This window comes from Herpailurus yagouaroundi, unplaced genomic scaffold (assembly GCF_014898765.1).
Source record: "Herpailurus yagouaroundi ecotype Mexico unplaced genomic scaffold, PumYag 29, whole genome shotgun sequence".
Classification (NCBI taxonomy): domain Eukaryota; kingdom Metazoa; phylum Chordata; class Mammalia; order Carnivora; family Felidae; genus Herpailurus; species Herpailurus yagouaroundi.
In genome coordinates, this window is record NW_024412377.1 from 7,359,895 (window position 1) to 7,375,368 (window position 15,474).

Genomic DNA, 15,474 nt, shown 5'->3' on the forward strand with positions numbered 1-15,474 from the left:
GCACGGAAAACTGCATGCTGGCTGAACCCCTCTCGCTCATTCCAGGGAACATGGATGCTTTGTGTACTTCAGCTGCCCCACTTTTTCTTGGGAACAGTGAAATGTCACAAGTTCCTTACTTAAGGTTTCTCTGCGTACAGAAAAATGGACAACAATTGCAAAAACATTCATCAAAAAAAAAAACAAATAGAGGACTCTTATTTCTGCTAGGTGAACAGCTCCAAAAACCGACCATACTCAAACATGGTAAGATGCACAAGGAGTTGGAGCCCACAGGTTACGGGGTGACGTGCCCACCAAAGGCCACTGCTGCCCCCCACTGGGGCCTCACGAGCCCACAACTCAGGCCAGGATCGGCCGGCCTCTCAGAATGGCATGGAAATCTCAATAAATATTAATTTTCTATTTTCATAAAGCATGGAATTCAAATGAAATCTATTTGCTCCAAGATGCTAATTAATCCAAAGAAATGCCCAAACTTCATAAGTAGTAAATAACCATCAAGTTCCATAGCAATGCTATGGTCCCAGTTTCTTAAATGACTTAAACTCATGCCCCTTTTAATTTCCTTTTTTAAGTTTATTTATTTTGGGAGAGAGAGAGAGAGAGAGAGAGAGAGAGGGAGGGAGAGAGAGAGAAAGAGCACGAGAGGGGCAGAGAGGGAGACAGAGAGAGGAAGACAGAGATAGAGAGACGGGGGGGGGGGGGAGAGAATCCCAAGCAGGCCCCACACTGGCAGCACAGAGCCCAATACAGGGCTCAAACCCATGACCCTGGGATCCTGACCTGAGCCAAAACCAAGAGTTGGACGTTCAACCAACTGAGCCACCCAGGCGCCCCCCTCTTTTGATTTCTATAACAAAAGTGTAAACACCCCAGTTTCATCTTAAATTTAGGCTTACTGAGATTTCGAAACATATAGAATCCTGTTCCTTTCAAAAATATGTAACAAAAGCACTTCTAAATCAACTTAAAAATAAATGTGGTGTTGTACCCAACATCCTGATAAGAATAAATTTCTCAAGCACTAAACCACCTTCGACCAAAATTAAAGTGTGAATAAGAAAACAAAACAACCAAAAAGTAAATATCCTTTTTTTTTTAAATTAAAAACCATACATATCAGTTGCATAGTGGCATTTTAGCAAACATCCAATTTTGCCAAGATTATTATGGCTATAATTATAGACCTTGAAAGATGAAAAGGGATTTCTTTCTATGGTCTGTAAACCAACAATTACAATAAAAGCATCCCATCCTGGTCATCTTTCCAAAGGCTAAATTTAGAACCATTTTCAGCACAGATGCCACGGTATTTTCACTTCTGAAAGTACGTAATCAAAGTTCGATACAAATCAGTCAGCCGAGGTCAACTGAAACTAGCCAGCGCTCACCCACCCCGAAAACAGCCTCATTGCAAAATCGGAGGAACGATCAATTCGAAGGGAACATGCCATTAACTCTCCCAAGTGACTTCAGCTGGATGGTGAGTGAGCAACCGCGAAAATCTCCAACTACATTAGACACCGGAAGCTCATAAAGCAGTTTCCAGATTGGAATTTTTAGGGCTTAGGGAGATCATTGAGAATTTTATCTGAAGCAGAAGTTTTAACATGACTGAATCTTTTATGATTAAAGTTTTAAGGCCCTGAAGTACTTTGTCAAGCCAGTGAACTGAAATCCGACGTGCCCCCAGAATCCCTGGGAGGCTGCCGAGGGCGCGGGGGCAGGCGGCCAAGGACACGGTGTGGTGGACCTGGAGGGGCCACACGGGACCTAGAGCCAACCAACCAGGGACAGGAGGACGTGTACTCACCATCTGAGGCACACCGAAAACAACCACGTTTGTGTACTGAGAAAAAGTAACCTAAAGAAGAGGGGGAACAAGGCACAGGTTAATTTAAAAGGCCAAACACAAGGATCCGTTTCATCAAACAGGTTTTCACAAGGGATGTGGCTTCCTTTAAGATTTCACGAGAAGAACCCAAGTTTGAGCTTCTGTCTCTTAATTCAGCCCATTACGGTTTTCCAAACACCTCCCTGTAAGTCACTCCTGCCATCTTCAGGGATACTCCACACAGGGCCCCCAGGGGTCATCTGTCAGACTTGCCAGTGACTCATCCAGTGACCAGCCGGTGGCCATCTATGTCCCAGTCCACACTCTCTATGCTACCCCACCATACACCAAACCAGCTCAGCGAGAACTCGCGAGATCAGGGAACCACCTGCCTTTCGTGCTGAGCCATCCTTAAAATTCTAGTCCCTCGCCTCCTCTCGAAAATACCACCCAAAAACTGAAATAAAATGGTCTTTAGTCGAAAAACTGGGGGGAAAAGTGCTTTGCCAGTCAAAATTCTTATTGCCCAATAAAAGTCTTATCTACTCCATAGAGAGATCATTTACGTATATATGGTATAAAAAACAACGCAAGCAAAACTCAATGAATTTTTATAAGCTACTGATGACAATATTACAATGGGAAATTCTTATTTAAGAAAAAGCATTTTATGGAGCTTTCCTAAAGCAAAATTACAGGGTATTTTTTTTAGAGTACAAATAAACTTGGAAGTTTCTTATACATTATGAAGACCAGAAAGAACCATGAGAACATAGTGGATTCTTTCTTTTGCACTCATCTCTGCCTCTTGCAAAACACACCTGCACACACACAAGCACGCACACAGAAAAGTCCACCGTTTACCAAGAACATTAACAAATTAATGTCTACAATTTATGAGATTTCCAAATGAAGTCAAAAAAAATTTTCATCATTTTGTAATAAATAGAAATGAGAAATTTTTTAATTGAGCAAATTCTTGGAATTCACATGACATATCAGGTTTAAAACCTTAAGCTTCTACTCTAAAAGAGTTGATAGGTAAACCTGTCAATTTAAAAGGTGTTCACGTTTCATTATACAGAAACATACGCTTGTATTTTAACTACTTTTCCTTTGATACATTTTACATTTTTTTAATGTTTATTTTTGAAGTAGAGAAAGAGCACAAGCAGGGGAGGGGCCGAGAGAGGGAGACACAGAATCCGAAGCAGGCTCTAGGCTCTGAGCTGTCTGAGCAGTCTGACATGGGGCTCGAACTCACGAGCCGTGAGATCATGATCTGAGCCGAAGTCAGACACTTAACTGAGCCACCCAGGTGTCCCCATTTTATGTTTTTGAGTCACACTAATTATGAATTATAAAGTTTTGGTTGGCATTTCCTAGGACCATTCTCTGCCTTACATACCTTCCACAAATCTGAAATATAAAATTTGGCAGAGTCCTGCACCCCTTCTCGCCAAGCACGGTATCTGGAGTACCAAACGAGCCATGGGTTTAATTCATAACCGACAGCGGTGAATCCCTCCTTTGCAGCTGCTATCACCTGCAGAAAGAAGTCAATGTTTATTCAAGATAAGAAAAACATCAACCTATGGAATGGGAGAAGGTATCTACAAATGCTATATTTGATAAGGGGTTAGTATCCAAAATACATAAAGAACTTCTATACTCAACACCAAAACACCTGAAACATTCCAATTAAAAATGGGCTGAAGATACGAACAGACATTTCTCCCAAGAAGACATACAGATGGCCAAAGAGACACATGAAACGATGCTCAACATCACTCATCATCAGGGAAGTGCAATCACACCTACAGTGAGATATCACCTCACACCTGTCAGAATGGCTAAAATCCCGAAACATAAGAAACACTGACGTCGGCGAGGATGTGGAGAAAAAGGAACCCTCGTGCACTGTTGGTGAGACTGCAAACTGGCGCAGCCACCGTGGAAAACAGTATGGGAGATTCCTCAAAAAATTAAAAATAGATTGACCATATACATGATCCAGTAATTCCACTACTGGGTATCTACCCAAAGATGAAAACACTAATTCACAGGGATATATGCACCCCTATGTTTATTGCAACATTATTTACAACAGCCAAATTATGGAAGCAGCCCGGTGTCCATCACCAGATGAATGAATAAAGACGAGATATGTGTATGTGTATGTATATATACATACATATATATATATATATATGTGTGTACATAATGAAATCCTAGTCATAAAAAAAGAATGAAACCTTGCCATTTGCAATGACATGGATGGATGTGGAAGAGTACGATGCTAATAAATAAAATAAGTGAGAGAAAGACAAATACTCATGATTTGACTCATATGTAGAAATTAAGAAACAAAACAAATGAAAAAAAAAGAGACAAAAAAACACACTCCTAACTCTAGAGAACAAACTGATGGTTACCGGAGGGGAGGTGGGTGGGGGGCTGGGTGACAGGTAAGGAGGATTAAGAGCACACTGATCATGATGGGCACTGAGTAACATGCAGAAATGCTGAATTGATATATTGTACACCTGAAAGTAATAAAACACTATGTTAACTGTACTGAATTTTAAAAATAAATTTTAAAAATTTAATAGAAAAAAAAGAAAAACATCAACTTACGTGGTCAAATGATATGAATACCTCCCATTTATGGTCTGTAATCAAAACGTCCGATAAAAAAGGCACCTCTTTTGTTCAAAAGATCACTTAAAGACAGAACTCTAAAGTTCTACAGCTTTGTAGACAAGACAACGCTAACTGATTTAAAGTCAGTTTCTGTGTTCTTGTCAAAGATTTCACCGCGAGCATTGCAACAGTCAGGTTTGCTGTGGATAAAGCACTTCTGGATCGGCCGACCCCTGGGGACGCCTGACCAGTTGCTGAAAACCCAGTGTCTCTCTCCATCAGTGACAGCACAGCAGCGGGCAAGATGGACCTGCCTGGGAGAATGTTCTGTGAACTAGTTGTAATATGCAATCAAAATCCTGTCCGTGAAGAACCTGCCATTACTTATTACTTACACAGTTCCTTCGGCTTTAAAGACTGCTCACTCAAAACTGAAAACAGGTAAAAGAGAAGCGGAACGATTCAGAACAAAGTCAACCACAGAATGCCACCGGCTTCTGTAACGTGAGGACAGTGGGCTGGGCCTGGGGCCTCTGCTCATTTGTCTTGCCCACTCTTCAAGGCAGCCTGCCTGAAGGAGCCGTCCGCCTACAGTAATTTCCCTAGTTAACTACAATGTCACCCCCTTAAGAAAAGGAAACCACAAAGATACTATTCAGATGTGTAAAGCATTCAAATCTGGATTTTAAAACTTCCTCCTGGTTAATATATACATCTTGCGGGGCTCCTGGGTGGCCAGTCAGTTCAGCATCCTACTCTTGATTTCGGCTCAGGTCATGATCCCACAGTCATGGGATCGAGCCCATCAGGCTCCGTGCTGAGTGTGGAACCTGCTTAAGATTCTCTCTCTCCCAGGGCGCCTGGGTGGCTCAGTTGGTTAAGCATCTGACTTTGGCTCAGGTCGTGATCTCAGGGGTCGTGAGTTCGAGCCCAACGTGAGATTCTCTGTTGACAGCTCAGAGCCTGGGGTCTGCTTCCAATTCTGTGTCTCCCTCTCTCTCTGCCCCTCCCCTGCTCACGCTCCATCCCTCTCTCTTCTCTCAAAAATAAATAAAACATTAAGAACAAAACTTAAAGATTCTCTCTCTCTCCTTTTGCCCCTCTCCCCCACTCATGCTCTCTAAAATAAAATATATACATCTCTTGATTTCTTAAACAAGTCACTTCCTAACCTCCTTCTGGCTATTCGAGTCACTATGACGAAATCACAAGGTCCATGCTGCAGGGGTGGTGAAAGGTGTTGTGCCCCTTTTGGTCCCCATGTTTCCAGAACGCAGGCCTTGACTACCGCTATCCTCACTTTCTGGCTCATGGCTGGATGGAAGCCTAAGGATGATGCCACCAGGCCCATGAAGAAATGTGCTCTCGGACACCCACCGGGCAGTCAGTGGCCCTGAATCTTTATTTATAGGTTCTCAACTGGAGTCAGTATGCTGAGCTCACTCAAAGTCTGATCTTTGGATAAATGAGGGTTAATGGCGCTGGCTCTTTCCTATTTTAACTCTTCATTACCCCTTAAGATTATTATGCATGTAAAAATATTAATAAATAGAGAAGCAAACATCTCTGTTAAACTCTATGACTCAATGTTGCCTCTAATTATGCCACCTCTACTGACCCAAGTTTTTTTATTGGACAATTTCATAATTACCAATTAATTGCTCCTTTTTACCTGGTGGATCTACAGAGCACTTTTTCCTTTCAGAAAAATTAAATCTGAGAAAAATAAATTCCAAATCATGCTGGAAGGTTTGATCATTAAACACACACAAAATACATGACGACTTAATTACCGTCAGATTTAACGGGGCTTTGCATAAGCCTCACAAGAAATGTGAAGCAGAAATTTTAAAACTTTGGGTTTGAAACCTTAAAATGCCTTAGCGGAACTCACAACACGCCCGTCGCCACTGCCAATGTCGACCAGGGATCCTCTTCTGCAATGCAACATTTTCACAACGTTGGCAATCTGCTTTGTAGTTGCGGGAACGAATGGCAAACAAATTTTTCGGAGGGCCGGTGTTAGAAACGGGGTGGCCACGGCATACACGGCCACCAGGGTCCCACCAACGATCCCAGTAAGGAAGAACCCCCAACTGCTTTTCTTCAAACCGTTGGCTCCAAGACCTGTAGGTAGACTACATCCTGACTGACTTTCTTCAAGTATTTCTGGGGGTGTACCTAGGTGGAAAGCAAGCAGGAAATATATACGTCACACCAAATCTGAAATCCAAGGTATTTTTTTTCCCTGTGGTTCTTTTTGACAAACTCGTACTGTGTAAAGAATAACTTAGCTGAATACAATCTAACTTACAAATGAAGGATTCCACACTGAGTTCCAAATTCTATCAACTAAAGTAATGTGTTTTACAGAAAATTCTTTAAATCTAATAGAAAACTAAAATCCTTTGCTTCCAACATAATGATTTTTTTGAGTCATCCTTAGAAAACAATGTGTTCATCTCTATTTAGCATTTTATGAATTCAATATATCCATTAATACAGATGTTAACCATGAACTCTGTATTTTTACGGTTTAGAACAAAGCCTCACAAATAAGCATTAAAATGTCTAATTACTGCCTTATTTTAAATAAGATGCAAAGATTCCACATCAAAACGGGTTAGGCATCTATAATCCAGGTGCAGTAATACGATTTTCAAGTAACAAGAGACCAAAGTCAGGTTCCACTAAAAAAAAAATAAGTATGATAATGAAAAGATTTTTTAAAAAGACCCAAAAAGAACAAAAGATAAAATAATCATTTCAATGCACCAATATGAAATAAAGCAAACTCCAATCACTGAAAACAGAGAAATGAATGATCTATCCTCCTCTTGAGTTTTACCCTTTAAAATACATTCTTGGGGCGCCTGGGTGACTCAGTCGGTTGAGCGTCCAACTCTTGCTTTTGGCTCAGGTTGTGATCTCACGGTTCATGAGTGTGTCGGGTTCTGCACTGAGCACGGTGTCTGCTCGGGATTCTCTCTCTCCCTCTCTCTCTCCGCCCCTCCTCCCATGTGTACACTCTCTCTCAAAGTAAATAAACTTTAAGAAAATAAAATACATCCTCAGGAGGATCTCAAGTTCTGGAGACTGAAACTGATTTCATTTTGAAATCGATCGAGGGGTAAGGACACATCAAGAGCACAACCCCAAGGTTAGGACCTGGGCTCCGCACCTTGCCAACGGTATGATCCTTTGCCTCTCTGAACCTCAGTTCGCTCATCTGACTCACGGGGATTAGAGTCACCACGCGGATGAAACTAGGGGACCCACTTAGAACATTGCCCAGCACAACAGCCCGTTGCCGTTATTATTTATCCACAGTTGGCTAGATGCTGAACCCTACAGGGAGCAAGGCTGCCCTGAAGCAGCTCGGTGTAGTAGAGAAGACAAGGCCAGAAACACAGGAATCATAAGAAACAGAAGACAGTAAGAGGGAGGACACCGGATTCTGGTCATTCGAAGATGTTCTTATTCATGGCTGCAAGAATCAGTAAGCCATTCAAAGCGCCCACTGGATTCCATTCCCAAGGCTGCAGTAGGAAACCACCACAAACTCAGAGGGTTAAAACAACACATGCTCATTATCAAACAGGTCTGGAGGTCAGCTATCTGAAATGGGTTGGAAGCACTGGGTTCCTTCTGGAGGCTCTATGGTGGTATAGGTTTGCTTGCCTTTTCCAGCTTCTAGAGGCCACCTGCATTCCTGGGCCAGTGGCCCCATGTCACCCCAACCTCTGCTTCCATCAGGATACCTCCTTCCGACTCTCCTGCCTCCCCCCTTTATTTTTAAATCTGTTTATTTATTTTGAGAGAGCAAGCTTGGGTAGGAGAGGGCCAGGGAGAAGGGGAGAAAGAATCCCAAGCAGGCTCCACACCGTCAGCACAGAGCCCAAGACGGGACTCGAACTCACAACCGTGAGTCCACCACCTGAGCTGAAATCAAGAATCAGGCGCTCAACCTAATGAGCCACCCAGGCACCCCTCCCTTTTCTTTATAGGGACCCTGTGATGACAGTGGGTGCATCCAGACAAGCCAGCAGAATCTCCCCATCTCAAAGTCCTAACTTCACCCCATCTGCAGATTCTCTCATGTAACATATTCACCGGTTCCAGGGATTAGGACATGGACGTATTTGGGCGGTCTGCCTACCACACTCATGAAATGTGGTGATCTGTTACAACTTTGTGAGGTACAGGTGTGAACACAGGACACACGAAAAGCTGGCCCACTGCAGTGAGTCACTGCTCCAGGGCAACCGACCAATCACCAACATCTCACGCACAGTAGAGCTTTGTTCCAGACACCTGAGGTCCCCTAAAGTGAGCTTTGTTTTGTTTTTTACTTTAGAGACAGAGCACACATACCCACAAGCAGAAGGGGGGGGGGGGGGAGAGAGAGCACGAGAGAGAGCGAGAGAGCATCTCAAACAGGCAAGCTTAGCGAGGAACACAACCCAGGGCTCAGTCCCACTGCCATGTGATCATGACCTGAGCCAAAATCAAGAGTGGGACACTCCACTGACTGAGCCACCCAGGCACTTCTAAAGTGACGTTTAAATCTGGTTACACAGTGGAAAACCAACTCAGAAACAAGAACAACAAAAGTCTGCTGCTGGTGCTGGAGGTAAGATAAAAGGTAAAGTTTAGGTAGGTGACGGTGTTTGATGGAAAGCAAAGGTTTTAAATACATTTTGTTATACTTATCAGCATCGTATGGAGGAATTTACATGCTATAGCAATAGTCATGCATTTGACTGTTTTTTAAAAAGTCAAAGCACCATCTGCCATGCCTCTGTAAAATTATCCTGTGGGTATTCCAATTATACAGTACAGTGGTTAAAAGGATTTGAGTCATCAAGTTCTGGAGTCACAGAAGTTAACTAGTGTGAAACATTAGATAAGTTTTTGCCAAGGCTCAGATTCTTCGCTTGTAAAATTCAGAAATAATACTATCCTCACAGGATTATTGGAACACTTAAAAAAATAATACAGATAAAGCACTTAGTGCTCTAAACGAGACAGTAAGTGATAACTGTTGGCTACTATTGTCAGTCTCAATACTATGCTTGGGAAGAGATCCATAGTTTTTAACAGCTTTATTGAGATGTAACTCATATGCCACACAATGTGCCCATTTAACGTATATGGTCCTAAGGTTTTCAGTATATTCATAGATAGATGTCACCATCACCACAGTCAATTTTAAAAACATTCTCATTACCCTTAAGCTTTACCTATCACCCCCCACCTTTCCTTTCACACTTTAGCCCTAAGCAACCACTGACTGACTTTCTATCCCTAGAGTTCCTATTCTGGACTTTCACAGAAGTGGACTCATACAGTATGTGGTCTTTTAGGAATGGCTTCCTTCACTTGGCATAATGTTTTCAAGATCCGAGCATCAGTACACTTGATCCTTCAACAACACGGGTTTGAGCTACGCAAATCCACTTACAGGTGGATTTTTTTTCATAGAGTACTGCAAATTCATTTTCTTTTATGATTTTAATAACACCTCGCCTCTAGTTATTTTATCATAAGAACACGGCATATAACATACAAACAAAAACGCTGACTTCTGACCAATAGGCTGTTAGTAAAATTTGGGCGGGGGGGAGGGGGCTGGGCTGGAGTCGAAAGTTATAGGTGGATTTTGACTGCACAGGTCTGACTGCACAGGTGTAGACAGCACCAGCACCCCGAACGCCCACGTTATTCAAAGGTCACCTGTACTTTTTTTTGTGGCCGAATCTAAGCCTGTAAAGGATTAGCTCATGATCAGTGTTCTCAAGAAAAGGCGGCAGAAGCTATTTAGAGGACAAAGTAATTAGGAAGATAGAATGGCCAGGGAAGATCGCCAAGGCAGCACAAAGCGGGGCTTTGGAGTGGGACCCTTAGCGCTACACAATCTTGCTTCTTACTAGCTGTCTGACGTTGGCCAAGTTACTGGACGATGTGCACAATGAGGATTTCTTCAACGAACACTTACACGGAACTTGCTTGCTAAGGGCCCGGCACTGCTCCCCCCGAATCCTTTCAGGAGCTGTGCAAGGCAGACAGTACGGTTCCCATTGCTATTTTTGCAAGCAAGGTAACTGAGGCACAAAGAGGCTACTGCCCACCGAGACCCAGCTGGCAAGGGGCCACGCGGATCCCCACCCACACGGGGGCACTCCGGTCAACTCAGAAGATCGTGCTGCACACGCCGGGAGTCACTCGCCCTAAGGCGCTCAGAACAGCTCCGAGCAGCTAGGCGCGGGTACCAGCGCGCGCACTGCGACCCGCGCCCCGCACGCCAGACTCCGAGCCAGGGCTGCGGCCGGCGGCTCCCACTCCCGCCCGGCCAGGAGCCCAACGTGAAGCCCGGCCCCGCCACCCCGGCAACCCGCCGCGCCCGCCGGCTCACCGCCTCCTCTCTCCATCGCGAGATTTCCTGCGGCCGGAGGCGGGGCTGGGAGGATGGAAATCCGGAAGTGGGTTCTACCATCTCCTCCGAGCCGGGGAGGGGGGCACGGAGGGAGAAACTAACGGCGTGACGAAACGAGTTCCTCGTTGGGGCCCCCTGCCCAGAAACTCTCGAGCGTGAAGCTTTAGCAGATGAGCTCAATCTGCTCTCGGCTGGAGGGTTTTAAGTTCCCGTCCGCGTCTTCGAGCTTCCTCTCCCCGACAGGGTCCTGGACGATAGAAGTTCCCTGAGGCCCCTGATTCCAGAAGCTACGGTGTGGCGTTAAACTAGTCTCGCGTGAAAAATAAGTCTCGCGCGCCCGGACTGCGCACGCGCGCGCTGTGGCGCCCTCCCGCGACCGGAAGGCGTGCTCTCGGTTCCGGAGCGGACTCCGCCGGTCTGGGGAAAGTAACCACTGCTGCCGCACCATGGCGTCCGTCGGGACCCTCGCCTTCGATGAATATGGGCGCCCTTTCCTCATCATCAAGGATCAGGATCGCAAGTCTCGTCTTATGGGACTTGAGGCCCTCAAGGTAACGGGACGGACGCTGGCGGTGGGATGAGAGGGGAGGCGGCCGAAGCCCGCGGCTCTGCGCCTGCGCAAGCATGGGAGCGGTTCAGCCATGTGCTCCCCGGAAAGGTCGGGGATCCCCTCTCGTCTTCGGCCCTGCACCCCGCTCCTTTAGCTCGGGAGAGGCCGATGTAGAAGCCTTTAATCCCGGTTTGGAAGTTGGGGTGGAGCCGCTAGCGCCCTTCAGCGTTGGGTGGGGCGGGTTCAAGTCCTAGGCTCTTAGCCCGCGTCTCCGATCGCTTCTCCAGCCTGTGGTCGTTCCTTACGGTGTTTCCATCGGGAAAGGCAGAGGTCATTCTCAGGTCACCCGGCTGCGAGAGAAACAATAGCCCATGAGGATGCCGTTCGTTTTCCGGTCACTCCTTAAAGACTTGGTCGCCTACAGAGTAATTTCTTGCGATGTGTGGCGTAATACTGGATGCGGTGTCGTGAAAATTAAAAACGTGTGCTTTTAACGCAGAAACTTACCACCGCAAGAGTGGAAAGTGGACACCAGTGACCGTAACACAAGGCAGCGTGTGACTGGAATCCCCAGTTACGGATACAGCTAAAAGTTGGAGGGTGTCCTAGAGACGTTTAGTGGAGACTGGCTTCTGATCGGGGATGGCGTCACTGCTTTGAATGCGCGAGAGAGCGCGCTAGCGCCTGGGGGAGAAGGGACAGCAAAAGCCAAAAGCTGGGCAGAACGCATGGCACGTTGTAGGGCAGAAGAGCAATCTGGTTTGGAAGGAGCACAGTCTAGTCTCAGTGAACGGTAGGGCCCCAAAGGTGGAAGCCCTCGAATGCCCCCCAGTCAAGATGTTATCCCTGGAAGGAGGGAGCCCTTGAGGGGGTTTTGAGCAGAGCCACGGTTGAGGTAGAAGCGTGCTTCAGAAAGTAGGGTCTGGTGGACCAAAGGGGCCAAGAAAGACCAGAGGCGTTAAACCGCCAGGAGTCCAGGTGAGCACAAGCCTGTTTAAACAGACGAAGAAACCGTAGAGTTCCCTCGCTGTTTGCCTTAGGACAAGCTGCACAGCCTCTCTGAACCTCCTTTCTCGGCGGGGGCAGCACGCCTCTGTGGAGCTGGGGATGAGGATCGAACGGGGCAACTTAAGCAGGGGCCACACGGTGCTCGATCTGTGGTGGATACTCGAGCGCTTGTATCACATACTCCGTTTCATCGTTCGTTTAAAGGAACCAGCAGAGAACGTACCCTCCAATACCTCGTGTGTAACAGCACGACAAAAGCTATGTGTTGTGCGTGAGCTGTCACGCTGGCTAGTTAACGGGCACTCGTACTCTGCATCACACCATCCTCACGCTCGGGGGTAGGTATTGGGGTGACAGCTGCAAGCGTGGCCCTGGAGCGGGTAAGGTGACAGAGCTAATCCAGAAGGGGGCCATGATTCAAGCCCACCCCTGGCTGACTCCAAAGCCAGAGTTCGGAGCATCGGCAGGGTTAGCATTCGGGGCCAGGTCATTCTTTTTGTTGTGGGGGCCTGTCCTCTGTCGGACGCGGAGCAGCAGACGGGCCTCTACCCACTTTGTGCTGTTAGCGGCCCCCACCCCATTTGTTAGAACCAGCAATGTCTGCAGGCATTGCCAGGGGGCTCCTGAGGGACAGAATCCTCCCTGGTTAAGAGCGGCTTACCTGTGATTACCTTCCTCTGAAAAAGTCCATTACACTGACAGATCGGGCAAAGTGTATTTTCGTGGTTACCAGCATTTTCACCGATCCGTGAACTCTGTGTCTTGTCTCAGCTGCCAGATGCAGTGACTAGGGAGGGCTCCGCGGATCATGGGCATTTGAACTGCGTTCAGTGTCGGTCAGCGTTTTGATGACTGGAGGGCCTTCGGTGCATTAGCGCTTCAAGGATCAGAGGGCATATGTGGGGGGGACACAGGGACCGCCATCGTCACTGGAAGGGAACTAGGTCTCAGATTGTGGGGGGCATTGAAGAAAAACTGAAGCTTTCAGACTCCATGTTGAGGCACTGGGGAGTCATTGGAGGTTTGGGGACCGGCAGATGACACGGTTGAGGAAAATGGGTGAGTTAGCTGGGCGTCGGATGGACCTAAAGGACAGGCGGTGAGATCAGAGACCCCGGATTTCTGTAGGGTGCTGTGGAGCCAGGCCAGGCTGGTGACAGCAAGACTAGGAACGAAGGAAACAGCATCTGCAGAAAAAAGACACTGCTGATCGTGTGTGCAAGCAGGAACGGATGTTTGCAGGTTTCCGCTGAGTTAGCTGTCGATGCCCTGGGCAGATGGCAAGGGTGACTTTTCACCTATGGGCTGTGTATTGACTCAGCCGTCAATTTCTGGGTGTATTTCTGCAGTAAGTCTAGTATGCCGGTTCAAGGGGCTGTACGTGTACATCTGGGCTCTTCACATGAGGCTAGCATTGCAGGACGGTCTTTTAGGCCTGTCCCTGTCCCGTCAGACCGCACCTGCTGTGAAGTGGGGCAGATAAGAGAACCTGCCTCGTAGGTGTGCTGGGAGTTAAAGCTCTAGGCTCTCGTTCTTTTGCGTAAGAATTACCTACTAAAGCTGGTGGTTTTTATCACGCCAAGGTTTAGACTTGGGTGTTGCCTCTTAAATGTAGAAGCTTCTGGAGAACAGAAACTGTTCTGTATGATTGGATTTTATAATCATCAAGCGTATGCTTCTAACTATTAAAAATTGGGGGGCCTGGGTGGGTGGCTCAGTCGGTTAAACATCTGACTCTTGACTCCAGCTCAGGTCACGATCTCATGGTTCATGAGTTCAAGCCCCATGTCGGGAGGTGCCTGCGTGGGATGCTCTCGCTGTCTCTCTGCTCTCTCCCTCTTGTGCTCACTCTCTTTCTCTCTCAAAATAAATAAAAATAAACTTTAAAGAAAACCACTGAATTATTAAAGTTATTTGTAACTTGAACCTTTTCTGTGTCTTTCATTTAGTCTCATATCATGGCAGCAAAAGCTGTAGCAAACACAATGAGAACATCACTTGGACCAAATGGTAAGAGACTACCATTCTATGTTAATGCGTGTTATGTCTAAATCGTGGAGAGTTGATGGAACCCTTTTATAGAAATTTGGGACGTGGAGCAGGGGGCGTCCTAGGCCTCCGGCACTAACGCACTTGTTTTGTGTATTTCAGGCTTTAAACACGTTTATAAGTGCACGCACAATTTTAGGTCAGAGGTTTCTTTCTTCTTTTAACATTTTATTAGCATTTTACACATCAGGGCTGTCATTTTTTGTAATTAATACATTTAGTGATGCTCCTCACCCCCATTTCTCTAGTTTTAGCCCTTTAGGTGGGTTTGTACTCACCAGTGCAAAAATGTCTGCACACAGATACTCTCTTACGTATGCTGAATTTTTCTGATAAATTCTGTAAATAGGCATTGGGTCAAGAGGTCTAGCTTTTTTTTGGTTTTGGTGCAGATTGCATTTTTGTTTGGTTTTGTTTTGGGGGGGGCTTTTTTTGGTTTTTTGTTGTTGTTTTTTGCATAATGTCATTCTAAACGTTGCTGTCTTCCTAGGACTTGATAAAATGATGGTGGACAAAGATGGCGATGTGACGGTGACTAACGATGGTGCTACCATTTTAAGCATGATGGACGTCGATCACCAGATTGCCAAGCTGATGGTTGAACTGTCCAAATCACAGGATGATGAAATTGGAGATGGGACCACGGGAGTGGTTGGTAAGAAAGGAAATTATCCTTACTTGTTTGAGAGGCATTCCTTAAAGTCACGCACACCTGCCAAGAGTGTTTGCTCTGAATCAGATCATGAGAAGACTGTTGCACAAATCCAAGTTGAAGGACATGCCGAAATACAAGCGGCCCAGACTCTTCAGAAGTCCTTGTCCTGGAACAACAGGACAGTTTTTCAGGGGAGAGTTAAGCGGCTCTTCTAGATCAGGAGAGCCAAAGAGAAATGACACGCGGCTGTAATGCAGAACACTTGATGGGATGCGGGCTTTTTCTTTATTTAAACG

At 46.0% G+C, this 15,474-nt stretch overlaps 2 protein-coding genes across 8 annotated transcripts in view; one reads left to right on the plus strand and one right to left on the minus strand.

Moving 5' to 3' along the window:
• The window catches only part of ATPSCKMT (ATP synthase c subunit lysine N-methyltransferase), a 245,604-nt gene extending 234,351 nt beyond the window's left edge, over positions 1–11,253 (minus strand). For 3 of the 7 annotated variants that reach the window (XR_005796338.1, XR_005796326.1, XR_005796332.1), the window contains exons 1-4: positions 10,896–11,247; positions 6,375–6,661; positions 3,246–3,383; positions 1,817–1,867 (exon numbers count right to left, since the gene is read on the minus strand). Coding sequence is in view for 4 of the 7 variants with exons in the window: in XM_040493919.1 (XP_040349853.1) it covers positions 1,817–1,867; positions 3,246–3,383; positions 6,375–6,661; positions 10,896–10,911 (492 nt within the window). In the remaining 3 variants the exon portion in view is untranslated. Of the gene's footprint in view, positions 1–1,816; positions 1,868–3,245; positions 3,384–6,374; positions 6,662–10,895 lie in introns of all 7 variants that reach the window. The other 4 variants (XM_040493919.1, XM_040493917.1, XM_040493918.1 and 1 more) reach the window with 4 other exon arrangements.
• Position 11,254: 1 nt separating this feature from the next.
• CCT5 (chaperonin containing TCP1 subunit 5) overlaps positions 11,255–15,474 on the plus strand; it is a 15,181-nt gene continuing 10,961 nt past the window's right edge. Inside the window, exons 1-3 of the mRNA XM_040493914.1 lie at positions 11,255–11,467; positions 14,424–14,484; positions 15,014–15,178. Coding sequence (XP_040349848.1) covers positions 11,363–11,467; positions 14,424–14,484; positions 15,014–15,178 — 331 coding nt within the window. The 5' untranslated portion in view covers positions 11,255–11,362. The remainder of the gene's footprint in view (positions 11,468–14,423; positions 14,485–15,013; positions 15,179–15,474) is intronic.